At 34.0% G+C, this 16,103-nt stretch overlaps 1 protein-coding gene and 1 long non-coding RNA gene across 4 annotated transcripts in view; both read left to right on the top strand.

The window, feature by feature from the left end:
• COG6 (component of oligomeric golgi complex 6) overlaps positions 1–16,103 on the top strand; it is a 76,150-nt gene that overhangs the window by 23,155 nt on the left and 36,892 nt on the right. Inside the window, exons 8-9 of one of the 2 annotated variants that reach the window (XM_085889253.1) lie at positions 512–605; positions 731–859. In XM_085889253.1, coding sequence (XP_085745379.1) covers positions 512–605; positions 731–859 — 223 coding nt within the window. The remainder of the gene's footprint in view (positions 1–511; positions 606–730; positions 860–16,103) is intronic. The other variant, XM_085889254.1, reaches the window with a different exon arrangement.
• On the top strand, positions 869–3,984 carry LOC147023633 (uncharacterized). 2 transcript variants are annotated; one of them, XR_015060309.1, is made up of 5 exons: positions 869–2,713; positions 2,808–3,034; positions 3,129–3,287; positions 3,459–3,516; positions 3,812–3,984. It is a non-coding gene; the product is annotated as an uncharacterized LOC147023633 (long non-coding RNA). The 2 variants fall into 2 exon arrangements; XR_015060308.1 differs by having other exon boundaries at positions 869–3,034.

The following is a 16,103-nucleotide window of genomic DNA, read 5'->3' as shown; positions in this document are numbered from 1 at the left end:
CGTGCACTGATCATTACTATACCTGATAAGACCTGTCCCACTCTTCTACAATTTACACTCATTATGCTTTGGTGCATCTGTTTTTGTTGTCATCTGCTGGCTTCCCTTTGTTCCATCTTATCTGTTCATTGGCCCTGACCTCATCATTGCCACCTTTTATTTTGCTCGTTCATGAGCCTTGATGCCTGTATAAAGAAAGTCTGTTGTTTTTTTTTGTGTAACTTCATCAAGTAAATGGTTAGCTTGCATTGCCCTTGACATGTTAGGCTAACCTCACGCGATCACCATCGTATTGATTCTTTTAGGTTTAAAAAAAAAACTTTTTAAAAGACTTTGCCCTCTCCTGCTGGCTTGTTATTTGCCCTTTTTCTCAGCTCTCGCAATTTCAATACGGACTGCAAATAAAACCCTGCTATGCGTTTGCATTTGATTTTTCTAAGCATTTGCTTTTGTTAGGGGAGTGAATGAGTGACAATGTTTCTCTCCCTTACCACCCCCATTATTACGCTAGATGATTGTCGTGGGTTGACCCGTGACTCTTGCGATGTATCGCCTCTCCTCATCCGTGCACTTGCTTGCTTGCAGCCTCGACCTGTATTGTTCAAGTATGTTTTATTTGGCCTCCACAATAACCTTTTGAAAATTTGGACTTCAGCACTCCTATCTATCTATCTATCTCTCGCTCACTTGCTTTCTTATAATATGTAATGCAGTTTATGGTGTGCTGCAGATATGTGATTGACGAGTTTGGTGCAGCACGACGCAGTGCAGTTGTTCGCTGTTTCATTGAAGCACTAACTCGTGGTGGGGCCAGTGGCACTCCCCGCCCTATTGAGATGCATTGCCATGATCCTTTGCGGTAAAAAAAATGATTAATATGCTTCAAACTTGGGTTCAAAGAAAGAAAAAAACAGTCTTTGAAGGGCTCTTTTGAAGCTTGCTTCCCCCCTCCCCCCCCAAAAAAAATCGTCCCCTCCTGAAATTGTTTATGGAAGTGACTTTTAGATTGAGCTGGGTGACTTTGTTGTTGTTTGAGTGCACTGTTTGAGCACACAATATCACACTCAAGCTCTTTTGCACACATGTAATCACAATATATAATAGTATGAGTACCCTCTCAAGGATCTTCAATGTAGCAGGAGGCCATTGGGCCCATCGGAGCCAATGCAATGGTTGCTCACCTGTGGTTATTTGCCCATGCTCTATCCTTTTAAATGCTGAGCGTTGAGTACCATTTTTTAAGTCTTTGGTGTGATTCAGCTAGGCTTCGAAAGGAAAGGGAAGAAATTATTGTCATCAGGTTATTTAACCTGGGATGCTAACAAGGCATAATTCAACTGCACCATTATTGCAGTATCATCCACAGTAAGCAGCTTTATGATGCATGTGCTTCGTTTTTTTTTCATGCCAATCGGCATGAAAATTGTTCACATTTATTATGCCATCCATGAAAGAGTCGATCTGTACAACACCTCGCACGTAGGTTTTCTCATCTCGTACAAGATCGGGTATGCATCCATGTCTCCATTTTTGCAGAGGAATAGTATGCTTGTTTTTTTTTTTTGTTTTTTTTTTTGTGGTACACAATCGGGGATCGTGATTTGGGACACAAAAGGGTGTTTTTTTTTTGTTGTCACTGCAAAAAAAAAAATAGTGGGGTTTATTATTTGGTTGAGAGCAGCTGATCATGCCTCAGGCCGTGTACCTGTCCCATGTGAATATCTTTTAAATAGCACAGTAGGGTGAATATACTGGTTCTGGCTCACTTTTCCCCATGTAAATGAATGGGGGATTTTCAGCGATTCATATTTTTTTTCCGAACAAATAAACCCCCTTTTTATCCCAAGGTATATTTATTTGTCTCCCCTTTTAACCTAGGGGCTCTCTATTCAAATAACCTATGCAACAAGATAAAGATTTGTTCAAGTAGTAAAGTCGTAATGTGATTTGTTAAAGGTGATTCTAAAGAAATATCTGAAACGTCTAAGCCTCGGGACACTCTTTATCAAATAACCGATGCATATTGTTTAGCTCACTCATTGAACCTATAAACATTTGTTCATTCTCAAATTCCTTCAATAGTTTAATTTTCTTTGCACAATAATCCCCATCTAAAATATTTAAAAACAAAACATTTGAATCTTTATATTTTTTAAGATACCCCTTTTGTGCCATTACGAAATGATAAACTTCTCTTAATGATCTCATCTGGCCACCGCCTGAGTTGCAAATCATTTTTGTGCATAAACCACGCCATAAAAAAAGTTTTGTTTCAAATGTTTTCAGTTCGTGCCATGAAAATGAGGAAGTGTTTTTTTGACACGGTCGTGCTGTGAAAATGAGGAAGTGTTTTTGGACAGTCATGCTGTGAAAAAATAGGAACTATTCTGTGAGACAAGGCCTCGTGTTTATATTTTATCTCAGAACACGAACAGGCTTTTAAACATAAGTTTAATCAAAATCATTTTAGGGCATTTTAAGTATGTTTTAAAAATGATTCATACAATTTGAGAATATATCGCCCAGTTATTTTCCAAGCTGTCTCGCCCGAAGCGTCATTTCCTGTGGCCACACCCAATGATTAAGCAATCTCCTCATCGTTGCCTTATAAGTGATTCGCCAGACAAAGTTTCTGCCAGACGGGATTTTCATTTTTACAACTGAGACATGAGCGATCTTTCTTCCGCGAACAAAACAGCTCAACACAAAGTTGGTAAGCTTGTGTATGGGTTCCTCTTTGAACATTGAAGCAATTGATTATAAATTAAATCGTGATAATTCTGATATATATTTTTTTTTCTTGGCAGGTCCTTGGAAGAAGAGCAGTTTACATATCACGACGAGGTGCATGAAATTAATGCTCTTATTGAAGAGGTCAATCATCTTAGAAGAGAATTGAAAAACATTTTTAATGACTGACACGACGTCTTATCACGGCCTCTGATCTTTTTGTCATCTTGTACCAATGGTAAAAAAAAAACTGAGACATGGACTCACTCTCTTCCGATGAAGATAACAGCTCACTACAAAGTTGGTAAGTTTGTGTATGGTTTCCTCTTTGAACGATGAAGCAATTGATTATAAATTAAATCGTGATAATGCGAAAAAAAAAAAATTTTTCCTGGCAGGTCCTTGGAAGAAGTGGAGTTTACATATCACGATGAAGTGCATCAAATGAATGCTCTTATTGAAGAGGTCAATGATTTTAGAAGAGAATTGAGAAACATTTATAATGACTGGTACGAAGTCTTATCACGGCCTCTGATCTCGAATGAATTAAACCAATGGTGAGACACGTGTGTGCGTGCGTGCGTGCGTGTGTCTCTTTCCCTGTCTGTTTGTCTCTCTCTATCTCTCCCTGTCTGTCTCTTTGTATCTCTCTCTGTCTGTCTTTCTACCTACCTCTCTCTGTCTGTCTCTCCATCTATACCCTTGACTCATTATTTTTTTTTTTTCAGCTCGATCACACAACATAAGCTGTTGAAGCAATCTGGTACAACACGTGATTTTCTGGAGGTAAATGTTTCTGAATTATTATTTAGTTATTTGTTTATTTATTCTTTTATTAATATCACTCTCTCTTTGGAATGTCGCCTTATGTTGGTTGCATCATTAGTTTGGACGCGGTTTTGCCAGTACACTGGAATTCATTTTATTGGCCTTGGAAGGATGACAGGCTGAGTCGGCCTCCTGGTGTGTTAATTCAGTGGTCAACGAGGCTTGAACTTAGAACCAACACCAGGCTTACTCATATTACCATGTAATTATCTTTATAAAACCTAATTATTATCCACTTTTTGTTTCAAAACAGAATATGGTGTCTGAGTTTCGAAATCACAAGACATCTGAAGAAGATTGCTGGGAAAGATTATACATTCTCGCAAATGAATATTTAATATTTTCAATTTTGATTAATTATATTTGTTTTGTTTACAATTACTTGATTTTGAATTTCAAAAATAGAATCAAGACATGAAGGAGAGGGAGGGAGGGGGTGGGGGGGGATAGGTACGCTCCCCCAACGACCCATCACCCCTCATCCCACCCCTCCCTCCCTATGTGTGTGTGGGGAAGGGTGGGGGTGGGATGAGGGAGGTGGTGGGTCAAAGGTGGGGGCGCACAGGGGGGATGAGGTGGGAGGGGCTTGTGTGGGTGGGGTTTATGTGGGCAGGGCTTCGGTGGGCTTATGTGGGGGGGGGGTGTGTGGGCGGGGCTTTGGTGGGGGTTGTGTGGGCGGGGCTTGTGTGGGTGGGGTTTATGTGGGCAGGGCTTCGGTGGGGCTTGTGTGGGCGGGGCGTGTGTGGGCGGGGCTTGTGGGAGGGCGTTTATGTGGGTGGGGCTTGTGTGGGTGGGGTTTATGTGGGTGGGCTTCGGTGGGGTTTGTGTGGGCAGGGTTTATGTGGGTGGAGCTTGTGTGGGAGGGGTTTATGTGGGCGGGGCTTCGGTGGGGCTTATGTGGGAGGGGTGAATGTGGATGAGGCTTATGTGGATGAGGTTTGTGTGGATAAATGGATGGGTGGAGAGATGGGTGGATGGGTGGAGCTTGTGTGGATGGGTGGATAATTTTTTAATTAAATAAACATGTTGTGTGTGGGGAACTAATTAACTAATCACTAATTATGTGAATATGATGAATATGGGTGGAGCTTGTGTGGGGTTTGTGTGTGTGGAGCTTGTGTGAGGTGGGGTTTTTGTGTGGAGCTTGTGGGGGGGTTTGTGTGTGGTGGGGTTTGTGTGGAGCTTGTGTGGGGTGGGGTTTATGTGGGTGGGTTTTGTGTGGGCGGAGTCAAAAAGGGGCGGAGTCAAAAAATTTCAAGTTATCTTTGTCTTTTGTAATTCCTGTGAATAAAATGAACCTAAAATCTCTTCCCCTTCCAAATCATATATCTTATAAGTCCAAGGAACCGTATCTATTACATCAACAATTTTAAAAAGTTCGTTCGTCCATCGTTTAGTATAACCCTTTTCAAAATGAGATTTCCACCTATATATTCTTACGATATCACCAACTTTGAACTTAGGTTTTCTGACATTAATCTCTTTTTCATATTTTAATTTTGTAAATGTTTCTGATGGTTTCATATTTGTTGACGTGTGAACCGTGTCATTATACTTATCCACAATATCCTGAATAAAAGATGACCATTGTTGTGAACCGAGTTGTGTGAATTTTTTATATAATCTCTCTTTTAAGGTACGATTAAAACGTTCAACAACAACTGCCTTTCCTTCATTAAAGGTACTGTATAATGTAATACTGTTATTTTTTAGAAAATTCATAAATGTCTTGTTATAAAACTCTCTACCCTCATCAGTCCACAATTTTTTAGGTTTTCTCTTACTTTTATTAAATATCTGTTGAAAGGCTAACATAAGAGTATTACCTGTTTTGTTTTTTAATGGTACAACCCATGCGTATCTACTCCTCAAATCAATAACGGTTAAAGCATACTTGTACCCCTTATCATTATTGAGTTCAATCAAATCAGCAGACCAGATATAATCTACTTCCTTGGAATAAACTTTCCTTCTCTGAAACTTTGTGAATATTGGTTTATGTAATTCATCAGCTAATTGCTCTTCAATCTTAATGACATCATTAGAGCTTACATGTTTTTTGAATATCCAAGTCCAAGTTTCAATTTAGCACTGATCATCTTCTTCACGATGAACCTATCAACTTTTCCTCTCAAGGTTGGATTTTGTATCAGAGACAAATTATACAACATTTCTCTATCGGCTTCATGCTTTTCTTCCAAAGTTGTGGTATTCCCATAATCAATATCGTGTCTCATGCACACTTCATCAACTCTATTGATGGGCTCACTCCAGGATTTAGGATTGTCTGCCTCATCTAATCTTTTATCCAAGTTTGTGCCTGGACCACAGAAAGAATACCCTGGTAGATGTAATTCCCCTGGTATTCCAGTAGTTGTAAATTTACTTTCTGATAAAAACTTTTGTATATCTCCTCCTAGTTTGTGTTTGGAGATAAATAGATTTTTTTTTGAACCACACACTGAACATATACCTTTTTGTATAACCCTGTTATTTTTACTTTTAATATATGAAATATTTTTCGTATTAGTTTTCTTTTTACATTTGAGACAATAACTCATTTATTTATGAGAAAAATTCCTGCAGAGTGCAAAAACATTTTTAGTTTCCAACATGCACATTTGAATCTTAATTTTTAAAACATAAAGAATCCTTAGAAATGCCTTCACTCTCTCCTCCATTTATTTAAGAAAAAAAAATGAAAAACTTGAATTAAAATCCATATCTTGTCGATGTCAATAGTCTTGTCGAAAGTATTGCAAATAGACTTGTCAATTCTTTGTTTTCCTCCTCGGTGGGTTGAGTTATTTTCTTTAATACCCCTAATCTTTTTTTAATCTCACTGGTTTCCATATTTTGATATTTATTCATTCTCTCTCTTTCCTCCCTCTCCTCCCTCTCTCTCTTCTCTCTTTCCTCCCTCTCTCTCTTCTCTCTCTTCTCCCTTTCCTCCCTCTCTCTCTTCTCTCTTTCCTCCCTCTCTCTCTCTTCTCTCTCTTCTCCCTCTCCTCCTTCTCTCTTTCCTCCCTCTCTTCTCTCTCTTCTCCCTCTCCTCCTTCTCTCTCTTCTCTTTTTCCTCCTTCTCTCTTCTCCTTTTCCTCCTCTTCCCTCTCTTCTTCAACTCCTTCCTCATCCCTTATTATCCTTGAATCACTTACACCCCATAGAATATCATACATATATTCATCAGGATTTCTTGTTATTCCTGTATCCAAAATAATTTTTTTTTACAACAGGAAACCAATAAAATTTCTTTTGAATTTCTAAAAGAGCCTTACCTTTTCTTAACTTTATAATTTTTTCATTATTTAACATTCTAATTAAATATAAAGTTGTCGGTTTATCAACATCAGCATAATGCCAATCTTTTATTGAAAATACCTCATTCTTATGTTGTAGAACATATTTATTAAAATACCGAATACCCTTTTCTTGAAGGTATGCTTGGACACAGAAATGATAATTTTCTTGAAGCGTTCTTGCTGTCATTTATGTGTTAGAAATATATGTTCGAATAATATTATGGCACGAAACACCTCCCCATCTTCCCATAGTTAAATCATTTTGTATTTCCTTACTTATTATATATAATCCTGTTTTTTCATGATATAAACAAGGGCAAAACCATTATTATATTTACCCTTATTAAATTCTTTTATTTGTTGTTTACTAATCGTGGCCCCACAAAACTCATTCTCGATACCAAGTGGATAATATTCTTCCTTACGAGACTGATTTAATTGTTCCAGGTCTTCGAGGTTAATTTTAAATGACCAATTATACCCTAAATCATTCATATCATACCCCCATTGTTCTATTCTCATACAAACGATACGCCCTTCTTTATAAAAATTTATTTTAATTCGAACTGTGAATTCTGTATGACCTGGAGATAATATCAACACTTCTTTATCTTTGGAATACACGGCCGTTTTATTTAAGGATATATATATTGTGATAAATCGCTTAATCTCACCAAGTCATTCGCGTCAGTCGGGCTTGGATAATTTTTGAATTTATAAGCATTTTTCATGTTAATATTTTTGGTTATATTATATTTATGCCGTTCAACCTGTGCCTTTGTGTAATAATTTGATAAATCAATATCCAGTTCTTGGGATACACCAAAGATAGAACCATCTTTACCAACATAAGTCATTTATATTATATTAAAAATAATATCATAAATTTTTTTATTTTTGTTGAATTGAAAGAACACATACAGACATAATTGACCACAACACTTGGAATTTAATTCTTGGACTTGAAATATTTGATAAACACCATTCTGTAAGAATTTTATGACTTCAACAGGTGGTGGAAGACCAAAACTATCAAAATAATATTTGTCTTGACTATTAAAAATACAAACCCAATGAGAACCGTTCCCATTGTTATCTTCTAAGTTCATAATAATATTATTTGTATGTTTCGGCACATTTGTTAATTCATCTCTCATACAAATAACCACATTATGAATTTTTAATTTCTTACAATATTTGACAAGTTGTAAATTTGATGTTGTATTCTTTCCAAATTCTTTAAACCACTCATCAATGCTCATTTATTTATTAGAAAGATATAATCCATTACCTCTTTTCATTAATTTTACACCTGCTTGTGCAATAGAAGAAAGCATATCTCCAACTAACAATCTCGCTTTATCAGGCAGACCTTCAAGTTTTTCAGCAAAATCTACAATTACACCACTTCCACTAATTTGTTTCTCCAACTCTTTGTTATGTCTTTCCAATTCTTTTTGAGCCTGGAGTTGAGCCTTCCTTTCGTTGGCAGTTTTCACCGCTGTTGAAATACCACCCGTCAATGCTCCAACCGCACTTAAACCAGCAAATAAAGGAATTAGAAATGGGAGAAATCCTCCACTCGTCTCTCTTATTGAATATTTTTTCAACATTGGATTTGTCATTTTAATTTTAAGTGAGCCAGTGTCATTCAAGATTTTAACCTGTTCTCTTGTGAGCAAAACATCAATTCTTACTGCTCCTTTTCTCTGAATTGTATTAACGTTAATCGTACAAGGCTTTTGATTTTGAACACAAGATGATAGTTTATGAAGATTGATTTGATTAACATATACCCCAGTTGGTACTTTGCCACTCATTTATTTAACAAAAAAATATGTGAGACTAATCATCAAACCATTATCTGTATTAATCTGTAATTCTGTTTCTTCCAAAAGCAAACAATATGTATCAACTTCTTCACTCTCTCCTCTTTCAATGTATAGGGAAGTATCCACTCGATTAGACTTTATAGTTTCCTTTTGAGCGCTCAGGTCAAACGCATAGATTGTATACAAACTTTTAAATGCTGTCATATCCAAAATAGGTTCTTTATTTCCATTACTTTCACACACCTTTTGGTAAGACTTGTATGCTTCAGCAAAATCATTTTTTCCCAATTAATTTCCAATCTATCTCATGGATAAAATGTTCCATCTAGAGAAACGCGAAGTTGTTTCACCTTAGCATTATCACTCAATGCATTATTCTTATCAGTCGCAGTATCACCATCTGGCTTTTTAAAAATGATCCACAGATATCGTGGCTTTCCTTCCAGAACACCCAAATTCCACGTGTAAGTAGTTTGGTTGAGTTTAACGTGTTGACATCTTCTTTTGAGGTATGATACACTGAGTGGTTTCTTTGATTTAAGTCTTCTATTCAACATCTCTTCTGTTTTAAGATTAGGAGTATATTCACTGATATACCAACTCATTTCCTCAATTACAAATTTATTCTGATCACCAAAAGCATTACCAACACCAAAAAGCAATCTATTTTCATTATCATTCCTTTGTAGTTGAAATCTAATTTTAAGACCATACAGAACTTTATCATGATCACAAAATCCAAATATACCTTTAAGAGGAACTGCCACAATAAAACTATTTTCTGCTTTTGTATCATCATTATACGCTCCTTTCCTTTGAGTATATCCAGGGTCTGTGTTTGTTCCCGTTGACATATCAGGAATAAAACCTTCGACAGACCCCTTTCCCATTCTATCACTGAACGTATAGAGTGTAAATTTCATCATTTCAGATACAGCAGAGACATAATCAACCGCTTCAACTTCTTGTGTTCCAATATACAAACGCACACTATCAAACATTTTCCAGAAGAAATCATTTACAAGTGTAGCGTTTGTGTTATTCCCAGCTTTAGTGAATTTAAATTTACACAACAAGAAACTTTCGGAGAGATTCAAATAGGTTTGTTGATTATTTATTTCAAAACTTTTTGTACCATTCGTATTCCAGTCTGTTCCAGTTATTGCATTTACCTTGAAGTAATCTTCTTTTTTAGTGGAGTTTGAGATAATAATAGTATCATCCAAATCATAGATACTATCAATTGCTTCCATACTTGTATTTATTTAGGAAAAAAAGATGTTAAAACTTTTGAAACCCTGATCCAAGTATTCAAATTATTTTCTGTCGTTCTTGGCAGGACAACTGAGTTTTGCCTTTCTTAATTTCTTTTATTGCTTGTAATTTATGAGATTCCTTCTGGGCATCTTTTATGCTCTTTACAGCACCTGCTACATTTCCCACAGCAGAAGCAGTTGAACCAATTAGATGTTTATGTTTAAGAATAGTTGAAGCAATACCCATGGCAGTATCAATTATCCCATCTCCTCTAAATTGATGTCCAACACCCCTTTGTCTCTTAGGTTTATAGTATCCTCTACCAAGATACATACCTTCACCCTTGTAGTATGGGGAAAGGAACATCCCATCCCCTGTAATTATTTTATATTTTCCCAACTCATGTTTCCTCACAATAACCATCATATTTATTTATTGGAAAACTTCACGTAGGTGAATTCTGATGGATATAACTTCTCCATTAAAAGAAATCATACGATTATCTTGGTCGGTTATCCTAAAATTTACTCTGTGTATGGTTTTTCCTGACACAGGGAGATAAACCAAATTTTTGGGTTCCATATTGAATTTATAACCAATTGGGGTTGAGTATGCGCTGAATGAAAATATTGTATTTGTTTTTTTTCCATCATTATAAGCACCATCAATCAAATCACAATGAATTAACACCGAATTTATTCCTGAGGATATTTGAATGACATTATCACTGTAAAACATCCCATTAGTTTCAATCTTTTTTGAGGAGAAACCCAATAACTCTCTAAATGAATTATCAATTGTGAAATCAACCTTGTAGTTATTTTTAAGTTTAATCGTTGATTTTGAAGTATGTTTTTGAATGTCTATAACAATATTTTTTGGTTCATCACCCTGTTCTTTCATAAGACGAGCAATTTCGGAAGATATTTGAGAAATCTCATATGCTCCGGGTGAGACTGTTATCGTTTTGTATCCACTTCCCGGATTATAACTAAACTTGTCATTTTTCTCGGTTATATTAAATAAGGTATTATAAGTTTCCATGGACAATAAAGATGCCTCATATTCTTTTGTTGTGTCAAGTTGTAGTGGGTATGGGAATTAAGATGTGTGGTCGCTTGTTGTGAAATTGAAACTAAGGATTGTGCTTCTCATCTTATTTAATATGAGATAAAATGTCTTTATATTGATATTTATTAATTATTTTCATGTTCATCAACTGGTCTAAAATGGCTGATGCTTCATTAAAACAATTGTTATTTCCAGCCTTCTTACTGCCTAACAACAATAACAGTCTATTAACTAATTGTGATGGGTCATTTGGAAGAAAACTAACACCTGAACCAAGGATACTTAAAGCCTGAATAATGTGTTTCTCCTTCTCATTCTTCCTACTTTTACCAGAAAGAATAACCCTATGATTTAGAGTGTTCAGCAGATCAATATATACTCTTCCATCATTATTTTTCATATCCAATGGTTTATCAATATACTTTGACTCATCCCTCACAGTTGAACCTTGTCTTCCATCTTTTGTGAGAAGAAACATTAATCTCGGAGTTAGTTTAACAGGGGGTTGAGCAGAACCCAAGAACCTTAATTCATCATTAAATATCAATACCTTTTCTTGAACAAGATGAAATATTGCTGGTTGTTCTGTTGGAATGAGTCCTGCTTTGGTTTTTGAATCCGCTGAATATTCATTGTTTTGAAGAGCATTCCCAATATAATCAGGGGGTCGATTCATCTCTTCCAGTTGTTGAAATAATCCTTCATCATCATATTCTAATTCTGCAATATGCTCTAATTCTTCGTCCGTCATTTTACTGAAATCTTTTAACATTTGGAGCTTTCTGGGAGTATATTTTATTGTGGGAACTGTGGAAACATCTATAATTTTTTCTTGGGAAGTTTTTAAAAGTGGTTTAAAAAATTTCTCTTGTTTTCTTTCAAATGCTTCTTCACTCATTAGTTTTTGTCTGCGTTTCTTCTTTATGTCTTCCTGTTGTTTTACAACTTTTGAAACCAACTCTTGATGTTCCCTAAATCTTCTTGCTCTTTCTTTCGCATCCATTTATTTATTGAAAAATATCATTTAATATCTCATCTTGTTTCACAACAATATATTTATATTTTTCAGTCGTGTGTTTCATGTAGTCCCCAAATTCATTTTTACTACATAATGTAGAACAATTGTCTCTCCAAAAATTGTTTATATCTATTGAATTTAACTTGAATAAAATAAAAGTATTAGCATTGTTTCTGATGGAACGACGAGGAAGTTGAAAGTACGATTGACTAAGATATATACAATTACAAGAAGAATGTCTCCCTCTTGTGTAGTAGCTGTCCATTACCGTTTGGTTTCTCTCATTAACACAATCATCAAAGATAACGAGGTTCTTTTTGGATTTATCCAAATCTTGGGGAGACGGTATATCATCCGTATTATCACTAAGAATACAAGTTATCGGTTTTGATTTCTTTTTACATCTCTGTGTATCACAAAATAGTTGTATTATATCTTCAATGTTATAATCATTTAGGTTTTTTTGAAGTTTAAATAAACCGATTATATCTTCTTTTTGAAGACCAGCATTAAAACCTTGTAAGAGTAGTTGATACTCTGGTTGAAAACTCGACTTTGTGAAAATTATTAAATTATCATAATCTAAAAAGTTGGGAGTGAGGAGCATCTTTAAAAGTAAGCAGGTTTTTCCACATCCACTTGAACCAACTATGAGGCATCTTAATGAATTTGGGAGATTTTTATGGTTGTCAAATTTTATCTTATTTTCCCAAATGGGTAAAAAATCATTCATTTATATATTTGGAAAACAGGTTATTTAATTTATTATTGGCTTTTTTCGAAACTCTATATTTTATCCTAAGTTCAGGTTTAATTTCAAGATAATCCATTATTTTATTTATGCAATATCTTGTGTTGATATTTCTCTGAAAATCACATCCATGAATAATATATAACAACAATCCTTTGAACATTTCTCTAATACGTTCAGTTTCTTCCCTTGTAAGGAAAGGTGTGTTATCACCCTCATACTTTACATTCATTTCTCTAATCAATCTTGTAAAGTAATTCATTTTTGGTGTAAATCTAAAAGAATTATTTTCCTTTTTATATTTTTGATTATCATTAATTAGAAGATAATCACAGAATATACATTGTTTATAGGCTTTTGACTCTGTGTTTAATCCCCGTCTTTCACACGCAGGACAATTCTCAAATTTGTCATATGGAGAATCATGGAATTCAAGAGGCTCAAAATCGAGTAAACTATTCATATTTATAAAGTAAAACTTTACTTAAACTGAAATTCATCTTCGATATCATCTTCGATACTTTCAGAATCATCTATACTTTCATAACTATCGTTTGAACACAAACTCTCGGTGTCATAACTATCGTTTGAATGCAAACTCTCGGTATCATAATCACTCTCATAATCTTCAAAATCTTCAGTTGAATATTGACTCATAATTAATTAGTAGAAAAAACATTACCATAAATATCTATATACATTTTTTCATTAACAGATTCAACTGCTACATTTTTTTATATTAAAGGTAATTTTAAAATGATCCTTAACTACAATTGAACGAAATGTCATTTCACCTGATAAATTAACATCCTTTATTTAATCAGGATTGAAATCTTAAGGGTTGTTGAAAAAAATACAAATTTCTCCTTGCATATTACAGATGGTCTTATCTTTTCTTTTTTAAGCTTCATCCATAAGGTTTTTATTTTTTGATACCTTTTCTTGTTTCATTGCTTTTTCTAGTTTTGAATATATTGCCAGAAGGAGAGGAGAAACTTTTGTTAGAGATACCTTAATTGATGTTCTTCCAGGTATACTAAAAGCCCTTCCACTGAAGGAAATTGAAGAACTCATCATATCCACCATAATTGTTTTTATCCAATAGTTGTTATATTTATCTTTGTTCAATTTTACATCCTTGACATATTTCTCAGTATCTTTAACAAATGAAGAGATTGATTGAAACTTGTCTTTTGTGTCTTGAAACATTGTATTTATTAAGTGAAAAAGTTGGAGGATAAAATGGTTTTAAGCACAGATTCACCTGTAAAATAAACGAAATTTTCATCAAGAAAATTTTAGTTTAAGCACAGATTCACCTGTAAAATAAACGAAATATTAATCAAGAAAACTTTAGTTTAAGCACAGATTCACCTGTAAAATAAACGAAATATTAATCAAGAAAACTTTAGTTTAAGCACAGATTCACCTGTAAAATAAACGAAATTTTAATCAAGAAAATTGTAGTTTAAGCACAGATTCACCTGAAAAATAAACGAAATTTTCATCAATAAAATTTTAGTTTAAGCACAGATTCACCTGTAAAATAAACGAAATTTTCATCAAGAAAATTTTAGTTTAAGCAAAGTTTTATTATATAAATATGGTGAATACAACGTACTGCGATGTTTGTAATCACGAATATAAACATTATAGAAAACACCTCCGAACCAACAAACACACATTTAATCTATTTCATAAAATATCTCCTCTTGAGTTGGAAAGAAAACATTGTGATATCTGCTCAAAGGATGTTTTGAAGAGTAGTTATAATAGACATCTTCAATCACAAAAACACAAGAAAAATGAGTTTAAAGTAAAGGGAGACTATTATATTGAAAACACTGATGGGGCATTTAAAGGGCATATAAAAATAAGGATTTTTCAATTTGGAGAACCTGGTCCATCATCAATAGTTGAATCAATTGAAATAGTGAAACCCGATGTTGAAAAATTTATTAAAAAGACATTAAAAGAAATGAAAACTTTAAAGTTTTATATGGGAGTGAAAATGAATATGAAAAGACAAGATGAAGAACAAACTCCTTATATGAGAACAGATCTTCATTTTATAACATCATTTCAAGATTTTTTGAATAGTGGGGTTTATGAAGAACTATCAAGACAAGAGGAGGATGTTGATAATACAGTGGTAGGAAGTGGATTCAATATTTAAAAATCATCTTTTTAGATATACACATTCTAAAATCAAACCCTCTTAAAGCTTCTTCTTATATTGAATTACCAAAAGAAATAAAACGAAAGAAGGCAGTTGTTAATATGAAGAATAATGATAATAAATGTTTTCTCTGGTCTGTTCTTGCTCACTTACATCCACCAAAATGTAATTCAGAAAGAGTAAAACAATATATGAAATATGAGAATACCTTGGACATTAAATATTTTAATTTCCCAATGCCACTAACAGATATTCCTAAATTTGAGAAAAAGAATAATCTTTCTATTAATGTATATGGATTAACGGATACAAACAAAGTTCAAATATTAAAAATTTCAAACAACTATAAAAATGAAGAAACACACATTGATCTTTTATATTTTAGTGTTGGAAAGAATTCACATTACACATACATCAATAATTTATCAAGATTAATCTCTTCTCAGGTATTCAGAACAGCAAACAAAATATATCCTTGTAAGCGATGTCTTAATTCATTTCATGCAAAAGAAAGATTAGAACAACATTCAAAATATTGTAGTAATCATAAATCAGCTGTAATTACAATGCCTAAACCTGGTGAAAAGATTTCTTTTGAAGATTATAATAAATCTATCATGCACCCATTTGTGATATACGCTGATTTTGAGTGTATCCTTAAAAAGATAAATACTACTTCTCCTAATCCAAAAGAATCATATACAAATAAATATCAAAAACATATTCCTTGTGGTTTCTGTTATTATATCAAATCATCTGTTGGAGAAAAGTATAACAAACTTGAACATTATAGTGGAAAAAAAGCTTCACAAGAGTTTGTAAAACGATTCGAAAAGGATTGTATAAGACTCACTAAATTAATGAAAGAAACAAATGAACCGATGAAATTAACCAAAGAAGAAAAATTAGAATTTAGAAAGAACAATATCTGTCATATTTGTGAGGGGGAAATTAAGGAGTCTAAAGTTAGGGATCATTGTCATCTTACTGGTAAATATAGAGGTCCTGCTCATTCCAGTTGTAATCTTAATTATAAATTACCTTCTTTTATTCCAGTCTTTCTTCACAACAGCGCCAACTATGATACACATCTATTTATAAATGAACTTTCAAAAACACCAGGGAATATTTCTGC

The sequence above is a fragment of the Eptatretus burgeri genome, chromosome 7 (genome assembly GCF_056783735.1).
Source record: "Eptatretus burgeri isolate ZD-2024b chromosome 7, Ebu_testis_v1, whole genome shotgun sequence".
In the NCBI taxonomy this organism is placed as follows: domain Eukaryota; kingdom Metazoa; phylum Chordata; class Myxini; order Myxiniformes; family Myxinidae; genus Eptatretus; species Eptatretus burgeri.
Note: the sequence above shows the minus strand (reverse complement) of the source record. Positions and strands in the feature narration are given on the sequence as shown.